Source organism: Mobula birostris, chromosome 2, assembly GCF_030028105.1.
Source record: "Mobula birostris isolate sMobBir1 chromosome 2, sMobBir1.hap1, whole genome shotgun sequence".
NCBI lineage: Eukaryota > Metazoa > Chordata > Chondrichthyes > Myliobatiformes > Myliobatidae > Mobula > Mobula birostris.
In genome coordinates this window covers 138,294,853-138,312,942 of record NC_092371.1, presented here as the reverse complement: position 1 = coordinate 138,312,942, position 18,090 = coordinate 138,294,853, and the positions used below count along the sequence as shown (strand labels likewise).

Here is an 18,090-nt window from a genome sequence, read left to right as displayed (position 1 = left end):
AGGGCTACTTTAATGGATCAGAGATGACACAAAAGAAATGTGTGTCACATGTGGTCAGAGGCCATCAGTAGTTGTCACACCGCAAGTAACCTATCCTCAGTACTCAACGTCCTTTAACTTTACCATGGAACATGTGCTGCGCTTAAAATGTAACAAATATTAACTTGCCCTTTAAAATCATCATAGTGTATATATTCCTGAAATAGCTTGTTGCATAATTAATTGCCACTATCATTTGGGCCACGTGAAGGAAGATGAATCTTTTATAAGCTATAATGTATATTAGAACAAAGTTATTGCCAGCATTGTTTCTTTTCATATGCCCACTTGTTGGCTGAAGAAGAATGTAGTGGTCTCTCCTACCCTCCCTCTTAAGATCTATAACTGGTCTTATAGACCTTGTATCACTCAGCAGGCTTTCATGGAAATAAAGAATGGATTTCATTTCTTTTATTTGCTCTCTTTAAAGAACATCTCTGTACTGGAGAATCACCACTGGAGATCTACTGTGGGAATGCTCCGAGAATCAGGGCTGCTGGCTCACCTGCCTGCAGAAACAATGTGAGTTAAGCTTATCTGTAATAATTTGACAGTCTCTACTAAAACATTGTCTAATGTTTAAGTTACATTTAATTGTGCATTGAGCATATGCAGAAAGTGAACCAAATACTCTATTGCTGTTTGAATTCATGATGGTAAAATGTGACATAGAGGCCACACTGGAAACAAGATAGTAGGATACAAATACAGCATTTGTTTTGGTTCAATGGCAAGTTATATGAGAATGGACAATATCAGTAAAGACAGAGGAACTCTCAATACATTGTTGGTCAAGTGTATGATTCAACTCAATTAGAAAAGGTGCACCTATGGTAAAAATGTAATTAACTGAAGTCACTGGAGCTTTCCCTCCAATTCCACTTCTTCGTAGGGAAACACTGGCTTTCTAAGGCACCTCCTCATCACACACAAAATCAACAATCATAGAGTCCTCAATTTTGAGACAATCACATCTATTTTTGTTACAGACAAGACATTGAACAACAGTTAGGATCTCTCATTCTGGCCACAGATATTAGCCGACAAAATGAATTTCTTAGAAGAATGAAAGCTCATTCGGACAACAGAGATTTATCATTGGAGGATGCAGATCATAAGCACTTCATATTGCAGGTAGGTTCAAATTTAATTGTCTTTCAACCATACATGAATACTCATGAATACAGCCAAACCAAACAGTGTTTCTCCAGGGTCAAGGTGCCAGATACAGTACCAACAGTCATACACAGTCCAAGGCACATATAGCACATATAAGATAGCAGTAGACATACAGTCACACAAAAAAATCCCTGAGTGTCATATCCTGTAGATTGATGGTGCCCGAATTTTGGCAGCAAGAACAAGCCCACACCAGTCTGCAGATTATTTTGTGTTTGCAGTATTCTACATTACCAATGTCCAACAGGGTCCTGCAATCACAATTTTAAAAAAAAGTCCAAGGCAGTCACTCGCACCACCAGGATCTTGGTGATTGTAGTGATGACTTTCAGCAGACTGAAAAGCTTGAGCATGTAGATACTAAAAAAGAGGATGTGCTGGAGTTTTTAGGAAAACATCAAGTTGGATAAGTCGCCAGGATGGAATGAGATGTACCCCAGGCTACTGTGGGAGGCGAGGGAAAAGATTGTTGAGCCTCTGGCGATGATCTCTGCATTATCGATGGGGACAGGAGAGGTTCGGGAGGATTGGAGGGTTGCGAATGTTGTTCCTTTATTCAAGAAAGGGAGTAGAGATAGCCCAGGAAATTATAGACCAGTGAGTCTTATCTCAGTGGTTGGTAAGTTGATGGAGAAGATCCTGAGAGGCAGGATTTATGAACATTTGGAGAGGTATAACATGATTAGGAATAGTCAGCATGGCTTTGTCAAGGGCAGGTCGTGCCTTACGAGCCTGATTGAATTTTTTGAGGATGAGTGTTTCAATGTGTTTAAAGGAAGAGCAGTAGATGTAGTGTATGTGGATTTTAGCAAGGCATTTGATAAGATACCCCATGCAAGGCTTATTGAGAAAGTAAGGAGGCATGGGATCCAAGGGGACATTGCTTTGTGGATCCAGAACTAGCTTGCCCACAGAAGGCAAAGAGTGGTTGTAGATGGGTCATATTCTGCATGGAGGTCTGTGACCAGTGGTGTGCCTCAGGGATCTGTTCTGGGACCCCTTTTCTTTGTGATTTTTATAAATGACCTGGATGAGAAAGTGGAGGGATGGGTTACTAAGTTTGCTGATGACACAAAGGTTGGAGGTGTTGTGGATAGTGTGGAGGGCTGTCAGAGGTTATAGCAGGACGTTGTTAGGATGCAAAACTGGCCTGGGAAGTGGCAGATGGAGTTCAACCCAGATAAGTGTGAAGTGGTTCATTTTGGTAGGTCAAATATGATGGCAGAATATAGTATTAATGGTAAGACTGTTGGCAGTGTGGAGGATCAGAGGGATCTTGGGGTCCAAGTCCATAGGACGCTCAAAGCAGCTGCGCAGGTTGACTCTGTGGTTAAGAAAGCGTACGGTGTATTGGCCTTCATCAATCATGGAATTGTATTTAGGAACCGAGAGGTAATGTTGCAGCTGTATAGGACCCTGGTCAGACCCCACTTGGAGTATTGTGCTCAGTTCTGGTCATCTCATTAGAGGAAGGATGTGAAAACCATAGAAAGGGTGCAGAGGAGATTTACAAGGATGTTGCCTGGATTGGGGAGCATGCCTTATGAGAATAGGTTGAGTGAACTCGGCCTTTTCTCCTAGGAGCGACAGAGGAGAGGTGACCTGATAGTGGTGTATAAGATGATGAGAGGCATTGATCGTGTGGATAGTCGGAGGCTTTTTCCCAGGGCTGAAATGGTTGCCACAAGAGGACACAGGTTTAAGGTGCTGGGGAGTAGGTACAGAGGAGTTGTCAGGGGTAAGTTTTTTACTCAGAGAGTGGTGAGTGCGTGGAATGGGCTGTCAGCAACGGTGGTGGAGGTGGATACGATCAGGTCTTTTAAGAGACAGATAGGTACATGGAGCTTAGTAAAATAGAGGGCTATAGGTAAGCCTAGTCATTTCTAAGGTAGGGACATGCTCGGCACAACTTTGTAGGCTGAAGGGCCTGTACTGTGCTGTAGGTTTTCTATGTTCTATGTTTGCACACCTTCCTGTAGCAGGCATCAACACGGTCCGCACCAAGTCCAGCTCCGTGGCTACCGAGCAACTCACTGATAGGGTAGACTTGCAGTACTTGATGTTCTTGATAACCAGCAGTGTCTTGCGATAGCAAATAAGAGGTAAAGAGTGAACAACTACAACCTTGATTGGGCCCAGAGTGGCCACTGCAGCCAAGCGTGCCTGCATCTTAGTCGAGCTGGCAAAGTCATAATAAATTAGTGAGCCTAAAATCTCCATAAAGGAGTTTTACTCAGAACTGTGTGGACTTTCATGCATAAGATTACAGGAATTCTGTATTTCTGTGGGCTGTGAAGTTAGCTTGGGTTTGACCAGACACAATACAGCTGTCCATTCTGTTGAGAGCACTGGGGTGGGCAGCAAATATAAGCTCATTTTCTTTATTTAGTTCATGGAGTTGGTTCAAGAATATTTAATTGTTTCATAATACTTTTAAGTGTTTCATTTCAACTTTTTAAATTTTCAGTATGTTTAATTTTTTTTTTAGTTTTAATTATTTACATGGACTGATTTGTGACTGTCCAAGATATTCAATCAAAGCTATTCCATGGACAGGGCTTGCTAGGTCCTAACTCAGCAGCAATTCACAACCTTTGACTTGTTATTCTGATTTTAATAGGCAGGTGACCAATAAATTTGGACAACGCACCAGTCAGTGGAAGGTCCAGACCATTATTCCTTAAGCATGTGAATATGTGTAAAGGATGACTGCCTTTTATTAGCACTGCACTAAAGCTATTACACTCTGATGGTCTCTTAAGTATTAAACCTGTCTTGACTCATTTTTTTGTTTGAATTGCAAACTTACACTTTGCCTCACCTGCCCCAAAACACTTAGATGTAATTTAAAAATTTATAAAATACACTTTTACTTGAAATATTTCTAATTGAGTATGCTGAGCATACAAATTTCATTCAGTAAAATTTTATTTCCTCCAGTAAATCAGGATTACAGCATATTGTGGTAATGCTACCTGGCTTTGGAGAGGAACAACTGGGTTATTGTCTGTATTTGAGGTCTCTCCTTGCAAAACATTATGTTGCTATGTGAATGGGCTTCCAAATGTCCTATCAAAGATGTTAATTTTTTAAATGATGTTCTCAGGCTAGGCTAATTACTGTTCAAGGACCTGAATATTGGAATTCAGTAGCATTCAAAATCTATTTTTTAAAATTATTAAACAATTAAAAATTTTTAAGGCAAACACAAAAAAATTCAAAAATATAAATGACTAGATACCTACCTCCCCAACAACCACACCTCTCCATTAAACAGCTGTGTTCACACTTCCCACAAATTCCAGACTGCAATTTTAGCAGGTAAATTCAGAAACATAAATGAGTCCAGTAAGTTTATGTTGCTGTTATAGTCCAGAGTTGGAACTTACAGTATACTTGGAAAGCATTGGTTGAGTGCAGCAGCAAATTTGGGACTTCCACAGTGATACTGAGCATTCTAACGTTCGGATCCCTTTAGCAGTGCAAGCTCACATTACAGTACTTAGCTAGTTCCAGTCCCTTAAGTTGATTTAAAGTGAGGAATTGAAGAATAGATGGGGAAATGTGAGAGCCTATGCCCACCGGTCACCACAATTCTTGAACTCAGTAGGTTGTAGAGTATAGAACTTTAATTGTTGGAAGATGCCTGCCTAAATGTGGAACCTGATAATGACAGATGCCAATCATTTTTGACAGATTCTTCACATGCTGGCTGGCAGAACACAGTCTATGGCTATTTTTCTGGAGATCTAGAAATAAAAACGTGACTCTAATATAGCAGTTATTATTATTAGATTTAGTGACCAAAGATTCAATAGAGCAGATAAAGCAGTGTTCATTATGCTTAAGTTGTATGTCATAATTTTATTAAAGATAATGTCGACTGGGTAAAATACATTTACAGAAAGCTAAGAGAGATGGAGGTTTAGCATTACCTAACTTTAGATTCTATTATTGGGCAATCAATATTCGACATATGAAATTTTGGTTACTTGACCAGGATATACTATCCATTCCTAAATGGGTAGCATTGGAATTACAATCTGTTCAGGGCTATACACTTGGCTCTATTTTAGGTTCCTCTCTTCCTTTTGATTTGAAACGCCTTAAACAGGTATCTAACCCGATAGTTAAATATAGCTTACGTATTTGGTTCCAATTCAGAAAATTTTTTGATCTTAACCAATTTGGGCTAGTGATTCCTATTTTAGGTAACATTTTTTCCTCCCTCTTTTACGGATCGTGCTTTTCAAATTTGGAAGACTAAGGGTATTTCACGGTTTTTGGATTCATTTTTAGATGGTTCCCTTATGTCTTTTGAACAATTATCTAATAAATATAATTTATCAAGAATACATTTTTTTAGATATCTACAAGTTAGAAATTTCCTAAGTACTATACTTTCTTCTTTTCCAATGCTTCCTCCTACATACATTTTAGATACTATAATTAACCTTAATCCATGTCAGAAAGGTGCATCGGCTATGATTTATAATATTATTATGAAACTTAGGAAAGCTCCATTTGATAAGATTAGGGTAGATTGGGAACAGGAATTGGGGTCTATTATTTCCGTGGATGATTGGAGCGGATTTTACAATTAGTCAATACTTCCTCTATCTGTGCTAAACATTCCCTAATTCAATTTAAAGTTGTTCATAGAGCACATATGCCCAAAGATAATTAGCTCGCTTTTATTCTCATATTAATCCTTTTTGTGATAGTTGTCCGGGGCAGATAGCCTCTTTAACTCATATGTTTTGGTCTTGTCCTACTTTGGAAACTTTTTGGAGAGACATTTTTAATATTATCTCAAAGGTATTGAATATAGATATCTCTCCTCACCCTATTACTGCTTTCTTTGGACTACCTAAAATTTCCAGTAATCTTTCTCCTTCAGCCCGTAGAATGATTGCATTTTTTACTTTAATGGCAAAAAGATGTATCCTACAACATTGGAAAGAGCTTAACGCTCCAACCACCTTTTTTTGGTTTTCTCAGACGATATTATGCTTGAATTTGGAGAAAATTAGAAGCAATCTTTATGATTCCTCACTTAAATTTGAACAGACCTGGAGATCTTTTGTTCAATATTTTCATTTAATGTAATTTTTTTTCTTCTCTTTTTTGCTCCATATTTATATACCCTTCTTGTTTTTTTTTTACTGTTTTTAATGGAGGTCGGGTTTGAGGACGTGATTTTAAGTTCTTTAACTCTATTTGGTTCCAAGTTAGCCCATTGCTTTGCTTTGCTTTTAGTTTAGTTGCACGGTGGGTTTTTTTGGGGTGTTTTTTTTTCCTTTTCTCTATTGATATATATATATATAAAAATTAGTATACTATTATGTTACCTTAGTATGTTATGTTTAAATTACATTGTATCACTTTCTTTTCTGTATTAATATCTCCTGTAATTTTATTATATTCTAACAGTGTATTAGTGCCTACATGGCTTACCCTTTAGTAAGTATACTTATTCAATAAAAAGATTTAAAAAGAAAGAAAGAAAGATAATGTCACTAGTGAACAGCAATCTGGTCTATGACATCCAGCCCAAAGTGCCCTTCCACATGGTGCTTCTTTTCCCATGGGTCCCCCAACTTACAGCTGTGGAACTTAAAATATATCACATCAATTAATCAGTAAATGTGTACTTTTGTTTAAACCCTTGTTTCTGGTTATAATATTTGATAACAATGTATTAATTCACTGTACCTCAGATTCTTCCATATGAAAACATTAATCATATTAGTTTTCTTGACTATTTTATTGTCTGCCTTAAATTTCTATGAATAAATACCATTATTGACAGTCTCTTGGAATTGTTAGCTCTTATTTTCTAATTAAAGGTTATTCCATGCAGTTAACTATTTCAGACATCTATTTGCAAGAACTGGGTATCAGTGATAAATTGCAATTTAGTATTCCCTGTTCCTTTCTTGTCTGCAGAATGTTAGTTCTGGAGACTATAGAAAGGAACAACAAGTATCTCCCCCCTCAAGATGTTGAAAATGGAGATCACATCTGTCAGTTTGTTCGGATTAACATCTCCTCTGCAAGCTCCATCAGCGCAGGTGCCTCACATGGTTGTGCATTTAGCCCCCTGCTCTACTCTCTTTACACCTATGACTGAGTGGCTAAGCATAGCTCCACTGCCACATTCAAGATTGCTGAAGACATCACTGTTGTGGGCCAGATCAAAGGTGGTGAATCAGCATGCAGGAGAAAGATTGAAAATCTGGCTAAGCAGAGTCATAACAACAACCTCTCACTCAGTGTCAGCAAAATCAAGGAACTGATTAAAGACTTCAGGAGAGAGAAACCAGAGGTCCATCAGCAAGTCCTCATCAGAGGTGGAGAGTGTTAGCAATTTTAAATTCCTGGGTGTTCCTATTTCAGAGGACCCAGCACATAAGTGCAAGTGCAAAGAAAGTGGGTCAGCACTTCTACTTCCTTAGGAGTCTGCAGAGATTCAGCATGACATCTGAAACTTCTATAGATATGTAGTGGAGAGTGTATTGACTGGCTTCATCATAGCCTGGTATGGAAACACCAATGCCTTTGAATGGAAAATCCTACCATTGAACACATCTACCATAGGAAACGCTGTCGTAGGAAAGCAGCATCCATCATCATAAATCCCCACCACCCAGGTCGTGCTTACTTCTTGCTGCTGTCGTCAGGTACAGGAGCCTCGGTTCTTGCATCACCATGTTTAGGAACAGTTACTACACCTCAACCATCAGGCTGTCGATTAAAAGGAGATAACTACACTCACGCCCCATAATTGAGATGTACCCACAAACTATCATCTCAGTTTTAAAGATTCTTTATCTCACGTTCTCATTATTTATCGCTATTTATATTTGCATTTGCACAGTTTGTTGTCTTCTGCATTCTGGTTGATCTTTCATTGATCCTGTTATAATTACTATTCTATAGATTTGCTGATGAACACAAATCACAGGATTGTATATGGTGACATATATGTACTTTGATAGTAAAATTTACTTTGAACTTTGACTGATATGAGAGTAAAGAGAATAAAGAAATGTCATATATTAAAAAAAGATTAACTGAAATGGAGAGGATCAGCTCATCATGTCCTCTCTATATCTTGTTGCCTGAAATTGATATTCTATTCAGTTTTACTGAGCTACTGCAAAGGTCAATTAAAAATTATGATTTCTTTAGCATGGCTTTCTATGTAAGTTTCATAGTGCAGACACATTATGCAATATTCAGACCAGATTTTAATTGAATGTATAATTTCTGTAATTTACAGGAAGTATTTTGTCTTGAGTCTAGGTAACTGGCAGTTTTCAAGAACTTCTATATCATTCAATAACAAGTTGTTTTCAAAATTAATCTTAAAATTGGTATTTGCTTAGGTAATTTTTCTGTGTTTTTGGATTGTTATTCAGATAGCACTTAAGTGTGCAGATATCTGTAATCCTTGTCGGGTCTGGGATATGAGCAGGCAATGGAGTGAGAAAGTCTGTGAGGAATTTTACCGACAAGGTTAGTGGGACTCGTGCGCTATGATGGAAACGTGACTTACAGTATATATTCATGGTTTTCTCAAGGCTACAGAATCCAGAAATTCGGAAAATTTTACAATGGGAATGAAGGAGTGAGTCCTTCAGCTTGATTATTTCAAAATCCTGGATTTGTATAACTTTGAAAAAATATGTGCATTACTAATTTTCCAAAAATATTAAATTATCAGCAAGCCACACTTTTATTCCTCAGTTCATTTTCTGTATTAAATTAAATAGATCAGTCTTTGATGCATATGAGAATGGTGTTTTAAAATCTCTATTTGAGAGTAAAAGAACATTGAGATGTTGATCTCTGATTTGAGGTTCTCTTACTACTGGTAAATCATTTCATGAATGGCATTGTAAAATCTTTTCTACCTGTGTAGGCAGGGGCGTATCTACAGAAAATAGCACCTATGGCAAGCACTGAAATTGTGCCCCTGTCCAAACATCTGACACCCATCTTTTAGATAACTTTACCATAATATCAGCTCAAAAATACAAGTCAAGCTCATTATTCTTTTAATTAACAAAGTATGGCATGACATGAAAATTATAACTGCATCTTCCTTGCTTTCACTGAGGCAAATTGGTCTATGATGTGATCAAAGTCAGTTTTTTCAGTTTCTTCTCTTTCTACACTCAGCAGAGCAAGATCACAAGAGTCTGCCTTGACCCATGGAGGCTCTCAAATACGGAAGAATTAGTTTTAACTTGCTGAATGCTCCCTCAGAGCTGGTGATGGAAACTGCGATGGTTAGCATGAATAGCAATTTGAAGATTGGGGAAGATGCTCTCATCTCCATACCGATCAATAAATTCAAGAAGCTCTTCAGGTCTTGATATTTTCGTGTTGACCCGCCTCGATAGCAACATTCTGCAATCCAAAATTTCTTCATATAGCTGCTGTCCATCAACATCAGAGCTGTACAATTCGCCCAAATTTTCACACTTCTTTAGGTTGTTACTGTCAGTGCCATAATACAGTTGCTCGACATCGAGAAGGAACCCAAACTTGGCGTCAGTGTCGTGCAAATGAGTGAACCCTTCTGTCTATTTCTCTGCGAAGGTGGTCGAGTGTTCCCTTCATGACTCTTTCCATTTCCTCCTTAGCTGTTAACCCAGCGTCTCTTGAGTTCTCATCAGCCATTCGTTTCTTTCATCTCTGACACCTTTCAACTTCAATATTCCATTCTTGACAGAGACCGACTCCTTGGAAACTCACTGACCAACACTTCTCTTTCATCATAAAAATTATCTCGGAGGGCTTTCAAATCCAGGGCAACATCATAGAAGTTCATGCTAGGATCCTGCAGCCTCTTTTGAATACGGTCAATGCGAATGAGTACTTTGTTCCAAAATCCTAGCAAAATCAGAAAATCGTAGCTCAACATGCGGTTGTACAGCTGCCTTGCGTCACTTCTTGTTTCACTGGTCTCGTTTTCATTGTCTATCATGATCTGGAGAACTTGAAGTATCTCCTCAAGGTACTTGTTAACGAGCTTCACTGCTTCTGTCCTTGCACTTCACCTGGTTTCGGACTCTGACTTAACAACCACAGGCATGGCGTTTTTGAGCTTCTCCCAGCACTGTGTTGAATGAGGGGAAAACACGTGGAGAGCTTCGATGGTTCCAAAAAACATCACCATCATTGTATCCTGCTTGGCTGCATGTACGCCCACCAAGTTGAGTGAGTGATTGTCGCAATTCACAAACACTGCCGGGTTGTTTTTCTCACTTATTCTTTGATGAACACCACTTCTGTGTCCAGCCATCATGGCAGTGTTGTCATAGCACTGTGACCGACAATCTTGTAGCTCCATTTCATCCTTCTCTAGCTGTTTCACGATGTCTTCAACCAAGCTCTCAGCATCCTTCCAGCTTATCTGGATAAAACCAAGGAAGGACTCTCTAACACGGACTGTTTTCCTCTCAAAATCAACTTCCACATACCTCACTACTTTTGACATCTGCTCACGGTGTGCCTGATCAGGAGTCGAGTCAAACATGAGATCATAGTACTTGGCTTTACGAATGCTTCTCCGTAAACTCTGTTGAACAGTGGATGCCATCATATGGATGAATTCATTCTGCACACCCGGTGAAAGATGAGACGTGGATCCAGGATGACTTTCCAAATGAGTGAGGTTTTTCTTTTATGACAGGGTCAAAGATGGCCAGTAGTTTCAGTAAGCCAAGGAAACTTCCCACATTGGAGTCATCATCTAGCTGAAGTGACTCCGTGTCCTTGCAAAGCCAGGTTCTGAGTCACAAGGGATTTTATGCAGTGAAGGATTCTTGTCAAGATATCACGCCACTTCTGCTTTTCTTTCTCAATCTGTGACTGAAATACTGCATCAATAACTCCTCTGTTTCCAGCTAAATTTCTTTCCATTTCTTTCCACTTTGTGAAGTATTCCTGATGATTCTTGGCATTTTCATGAACACTCATCCTTTCAGGTGCTTTCCACTGGTTGAATCCACTTTCCTGCTCCAATGAAGATTGATGGCCTGACTGGGAATAGAGAAGACAACAGATACAAATGCAGACTTTTTAGAAGGGGAATAGACCAGCCATGAGCATGTCACTTCCTCACCACAACCATTTCCCAATTTCCTCCTGAACCAAGTTTTGTTCATCAAGTGGTTATTTGTTGGTAGGAAAGGCCCCTCACTGTTCTGGAAGTACTTTGAGCCCAGCTTTATTATTTCTGTTCTCAGTGCGTCAGGCAGAAATGCTTTTCCAGTATCCTTGTTGAACTTCAGAAGTCCAATATCACGCTGTTCAATCACTTCTGGTATGATAGTTTGAGGCTGTTTGACACCATCCAGTTCACTAGGTTCAGTGTCGTCAGGTTCAATCTTGTCAGGTAAAATCTCGTCAATAAATTCAACATCGCCACCACCACCATCGTCTTCCCCTCCTGTCATGTCCACGTTCTCTGTGGCAGCCTCACTCTTAATCTCTTCATATTCGGATTTATCTGACTTGACTTCCTCCTCGGCTTGTGATGCATTTGTACTTGATCCACCTTCGAATTCTAACAAACTTGTAGCAGGTGCAGGCGACTCCATGGAATGTGTCAAACTACTTGTTCCGGCCTTTTCAAAGAAGGGCATGAAGAACTTGCTCGACTTCTTGGCTTCCTCCACCTCCAACTTTCATCTCTTCCATCCTTCAGCCCCACTTTCCTCCTCCTTCGTGAAGAAACGTTTCATGGTCTTCTTACACAATGCTCTGAAATAAGGCCATCCTAGTGCTTCTCACCCATAATAATCAAAGACAGATCGTACATCTGAAGAAAATTCTTTTTTGACTATTCGAGAATGGCTTGTCTGACTTTAGTAGAAACTGCTCAGTGGCTCCCCCTTCAAGTGGCGCCCAGGGCACACGCCATACCTGCCATACCTTAGATATGCCACTATGTGTAGGATAACTGAATCCCAAAAATCTGACCTGACTAATAAGTGATTGCTAGCATTACCTTATGTCAAGAGAATGTTGATTAGACCATTGCATTTATTCCTTGTTCTCTTCATTCAGCTGATCTTGTACCTAACTCTCAACAATAATCTGCTAGAGGAGCTCATCTAGCAGGCAGCGTCTGTGGAGGGAAATAGGCAGTCGATGTTTCAGATCGGGATCCTTCAGTCATAATGGCTGTCATGAATTCCTGATTCTTTGTTCTCAAATAAAAAAAGCGTACTTGTACATAATGCTACCAGTAAACTATATGTGCCAAAACAAAATGGATAATCAGAGTTCTGTATTTGGTTGGCTAGCTTAGAAAGTCTGTTTAAATTTGTTTCCTTTTATTTACTTTACAAAAAACGTCATTAATACTTAGTTAAGTATGCTTAATTATAGATTGAAAACAATCCACTTGTATAGCTAAATGAAATTCAAGAAGTTTGATAATGTTATATTTTACTGAAAATGATTTTATTGCATGTTTGGTCTTAAAATCACTCACCATTTGATATGTAATCTGACAGATAAGTTACCCATCTTCCATCTTTTAATTGTACCCCTCTCTACATGATCAAAATATATTCCCAATGGTCATTTCCAGATTCCTTCAAAAAAAAACTATTCACATCAGGTTAGAATTCAGTCGTAAGAATTTTTAATCACATGAAAATGTGGGCTGTGTGGGAAATCAATACCAGTCTTAAAGAAATGGTATTTTTCCATGTTATGCTTCATGTATGCAATAAATGGTCATTCTCACTCACCCACACACACTGCTTCTGTAACCCTGGGTGGGCCACTTTGATGTAGGTGATGGGAGCAGATACACTGAAATAGGCTGCCGGAATCATAGTTATCGTTGAGTACCCCTGCCCAAACCCTCAAAGCTTGAGCACTTAACCTCACACTGGAGTAAACTTTGCCCTCCAGTGAAGGCGTATTCATCCTTTCAAGGTCAATGCCATTTCTAAAGACTCTATTTGACAACAATATCATAAGGCAATGCCATGTTCCATGCTCAGAGGCCTGAGTGTGTAAGTCATCATACATACTGGAGACTTGGTATTAGATCATGAGCTGTATATTCACAGTAGCACACTGATTAATTTAAAGCTACACAATTAATGCGTAAGGTATGAAAACATTGTATTATGTGATATAATTTTTATTCATTTATTTCTTTCTTACTTGGCTTGCAGGTGACTTAGAGGAACGTTTGAAGCTTGAAGTTAGTCCACTGTGCAATCAGCTGAAAGATACTATACCCAGCATACAAATAGGTAAAATAAATTTGATACTTTTTACAGACTTATTTTGCCTTGAAAATTGTAGAGAAAGGACAGGTTAAAATAATGCCCCTCTGCATAGTATAAGATCATGGTGAAGTTTCAACTTTTAAAGATTTCAAGGGGAAGTAATGTTTTGTAAGGTTGGAAAACTAGGACAGGTCCATATGATATAAAGTGCAGCAGATTTAGAAGCTGGGCCTACTCATCCCATTTTCTTCTATTAAGAAGCCTTTATTCCTCTTTTGTAGCAGGGAACCAGAGTCTTTATTTCCCCTGCATATTTTCTTTTTGAAGTTCAATATTTTTAAATATTAGAGATCTTCACCATGTTCCTAAATGTTTGCATATAAATATTACTAGGTGGATATAGATCATGCTGCAGACCTATATCTAGCTGTCCAGAACCTGTACCTTCAACATGAAATAGTGTGTGTTTTAGGAATTTACGCAATAATGACTCACCTAAGTTCAGAGCTGTTGAGTGGCTGGTGTTTTGGCAGTAAGCATCAACTTGAAAATAGATCTGAATTTGATAAGCCATTTAAACAACCTGTTCTCATTGACCTGTATCAGGATCTTAGCCCTCCATACACCTCTCATCCACATACTTATCCAAACTTCTCTTAAATGTTGAAAATGACTTCACATTCAACATTTGTACTGACAGCTTGTCCATTACGCACTAAGTGAAGAAGTTTCCCATCATGTTCCCTTTTCCCTTTTCACCTTTCACCGTTAACCCATGACCTCTAGTTGTCCCACCCAATGGCAGTGAAAAAAGCCAACTTGCATTTATCCTATCTATACCCCTCAAAATTTTGTATCCCTCTATCAAATTTCCTCTTAATCTTCTACATTCCAAGGAATAAAATCCTAACCTATTCAATCTTTTCATATAATTCAGGTCCCCCAGACCTGGCAACAGCCTTATAAATTTTCTCTGTACTCTTTCAACCTTATTTATATCTTTCCTGTAGGTAGGTGACCGAAACTGAACACAGTACTCCAAATTAGACCTCACCAATGTCTTGTACAACTTCAGCATAACATCCCATGTCCTGTACGCAATACTTTGATTTATAGAAGCCAATATGCCAAAAGTTTTCCCTACAACCCTTTCTACCTGTAATGCCACTTTCAATGAATTATGGACCTGTATTCCTAGACTCCTTTATTCTACCGCACTCCTCAGTGCCCTACTAGTCACTTTGCAAGACCTAACCAAGTTGGTCCTACCAAATTGCAACACCTTGCGCTTGTCAACATCGAATTCCTTCTGTCATTTTTCCAGCTGGTCCAGATCCTGCTCCAAACCATGGTAGTTTTCTTCACTGTCCAGTACACCCCAATCTTGGTATTATCCACAAAATTGCTGATCCAGTTTACCACATTATCATACAGATCATTGATACAGATGACAGATAACATTGGACTCAGCATCGATCGCTGCGGCACTCCACAAGTCACAAGTCTCCAGTCAGAGAGGCAACCATCTCCTACCACTCTCTGGCTTCTCCCACAAAGCCAATATCAAATCCAATTTAAAACCTCTTCTTAAATGCCAAGAGACTAAACCTTCTTGACCAACCTCCCATGGGGACTTTGTCAGATGCCTTACTAAAGTCCATGTAGACAACATCCACTGCTTTGCGTTCATCAACTTTCCTGACAACCTCCTTGAAAAACTATAAGATTGGTTAGACATGACCTACCATGTATGAAGCCATTCTGACTATCCTTATTCAGTCCATGTCTATCCAAATACTTAGATATCTGTTACTTTGGAATACCTTCCAATAACTTTCACATTACAGATGTCAGGCTTATTGGGCTATAATTTCCTGCTTTATTTTCAGAGCCTTTCTTTTACAGCAGAGCAACATTGGCTATCCTTCAATCCCCTGGCACCTCTCCTGTCACTAAGGATGATTTAAGTATCCCTGCTAGAGCCCCAGCAATTTCTGTATTTGCCTCCCGCAGAGTACAAGGGAAGACCTTGCCATGCCCTGGGGATTTATCACCCTAATTGACCTCAAGCCAGCAAACACCTGCTCTCTAATAGGGTCCATGAAGTTGATGCCATTTTACTATGGATCCTGTGTCTGTTGCCTGAGTAAATGCAGATGCAAAAAATCCATTTAAGATCTCCCCCATCTCTTTTGGCTCCATGCATAGATTACTATTCTGATCTTCCAGAGGACCAATTTTGTTCCTTGCAATCCTTTTGCTCTTAACATCTCTGTAGAATCCCTTAGGATTCTCCTTCACCTTGTCTGCTAAGGCAACCTCATACCTTCTTTTAGCCCCCCAATTCCTTTCTTGTGTTCTCTTGCATAATATTTTGCCTAACTTATTAATTGCTTTTGAATTAAGGTGAAGATGTCATTAATTTAGTACTCTCCTTTTGTTTTCAGGTTTTATGAGTTACATTGTTGAGCCCCTGTTTGTGGAATGGTCCCGTTTTACTGAAAACACAAGCTTGACCATAACAATGATGAGCCACCTGCGAAAGAACAAGGCAAGGTGGCGAGGACTTGTTCTCAGACGACATAATAGTGAGGAAAGTACAGCCCAAGTGAATGAAGACAAAAGCAGAACTTCTCAGGAAGTTGAACACCAGTGATCTAACTCAATTAAATAGTCCAGTAAAAAAAATGCCATGTTTTTCTTCACAGACATTTTCTTTCTCAAAATTTTCTTTTGAGCGAAGTGAAGAAATCTTGAGGACTGGAAGAACACCTCCAGTGGAAAAGTAGGAAGAGACTATTTGACACTGAAGGACAATTCATCTTTACTAAGTTTCTTGATTCGTCTTTAGTTTTGTAAACATGTGCCATATATTACCTCAGCAGCCTTCCAATTGAATAAAAAAAGACTTAGTATTTGAATTTCAGCAAAAGCAAAACTTCACTCCCAAATTATCAAGCTTAAGGCTCAAAGCTTTTTACCTAGATTTATACTGTTAGGGACAGCCTTGGCTAAAAATGAGTCTGAATAGAGATGGAAGAGCCTCTGAAAGAACTTCGTGGTGCAGTAACAAAACTTGTTCAGCAATGTGGCTTTGACTACAAATGTCAACTGTTGAAGAACACAATATTCAACTGTTCAGCTGGGCTGCACTGTTGCTAAACACCAGCTTTGAAAGAACTCTCAATCTCTTGGATTTAAGTATGCACTGAGAATAATACTTTTTTGGGAATGACAACCAAACTTTTTCATTTTTGTACCTTTTACATTAGAAAGCAGATGTGGCATTCAGAACTGGATTGCATACCTACTGAGTACATGTTTAAATTCATTCTTGTATAGTTATAATAACAATAAAATTTAAGATGGAGAGATGTAAATATGATCACTTACAAAGCTTACACAATTCCAGGTTTTAATCTGTCCCAGTGTGTCTGTTTTTCTAGGAGTAAATATTATATAGAAGGGACAAGAAGAAAAGAAAGATCGGTACATTTAGAATTCTGCATTGAGAATATGTTTCACTGTGAACAATAAATACCATTGGTATTAAAACAAAAGCCAAAAATTAGAACTATAGAACAAATGTAAATAGTTATATTACACTAAAAATTTTAAAGCTATAAAGCCTTAATGTTGCACCCATTGCCATATTTTTACTGTTTTGATAATTAAGCACAAACATTCTTTGTATTAGACTAATTGTAATTACTAATTACAGCAAGCAGTTTTATTTCTATTGTTAAAAAAGTAACAATTCAATAACAATGTAAACATTCCATATTTTTCTTACATTATTTAAATTTATTTGTAATTGTTCGCTGTGGTCATTGAGGATTATTTCCATTTGCCTCAAGAGGATAAGGAGGCAAATTTATTTCAATCCATTCAAGTTGAAAACCATTTGACAGTTTTGAAAGAAGTTGCCATTTTCCCAAATTCCCAGAATACCAACAAGGTTCAAGAAGGTGAAGGTTTCTTTCTAAAATGTACAAATAAGAAATAAACAGATCAGGTCTGAATACCATGTGGCCGTATCCCAGAAAAAGAGGTATTGGAACTATTTGTTATACTATAGCTGTGAATGAAAATCATTCACAACCCAGTTGCAGAAATGTTTTGTCATAAAGTCTTCTGTTTTCTAATGAATAATAAAACATTTGTATGTATTTCTGTTCAGAGGTAAGGAAATAAACTGTATAGTTGCGCCATAATCTATTAGGGTAAGGCAAGCTTGTGGGTTTGAACAGCCAGTTCCTATTTCTTTGTAACCTTGAATTTGATATACATAAATATAAACCTCCTATGTTATATATAAATAACTTTCCTCTTACAGTTATATGTACACCTAAACTTCAATCAACATCCCGTGGGCACTGTTCTGATTTAGAGGTTAGGTTTTTAAAGTACATTCCTGTAATCTATGTAAACAAGCCTTACAGCTGTATGATAGTATCATTTTAATGTAAACTTTGTCTAATGTTAAAAACGTGATGCATATTCTGTGAAATTTGCTGTGACTGCTATGCAGTGTTGCCAAGAATCATTATTTCTAAAAAAAAAACTAAATTTTAATCAAGAATGCAATGTATAATTTCAGTTC

General features: G+C 38.3%; 1 protein-coding gene across 4 annotated transcripts in view; it reads left to right on the top strand.

Annotated features, from left to right (window-relative positions):
• The window catches only part of LOC140191713 (3',5'-cyclic-AMP phosphodiesterase 7B-like), a 169,029-nt gene extending 151,373 nt beyond the window's left edge, over window positions 1–17,656 (top strand). For all 4 annotated transcript variants that reach the window (XM_072249398.1, XM_072249409.1, XM_072249381.1 and 1 more), the window contains 5 exons: window positions 470–561; window positions 1,029–1,173; window positions 8,643–8,739; window positions 13,431–13,511; window positions 15,935–17,656. In XM_072249398.1, the coding sequence (XP_072105499.1) occupies window positions 470–561; window positions 1,029–1,173; window positions 8,643–8,739; window positions 13,431–13,511; window positions 15,935–16,143 (624 nt within the window). In that variant the 3' untranslated portion in view covers window positions 16,144–17,656. The remainder of the gene's footprint in view (window positions 1–469; window positions 562–1,028; window positions 1,174–8,642; window positions 8,740–13,430; window positions 13,512–15,934) is intronic.
• The last annotated feature ends 434 nt before the right edge of the window (window positions 17,657–18,090 follow it).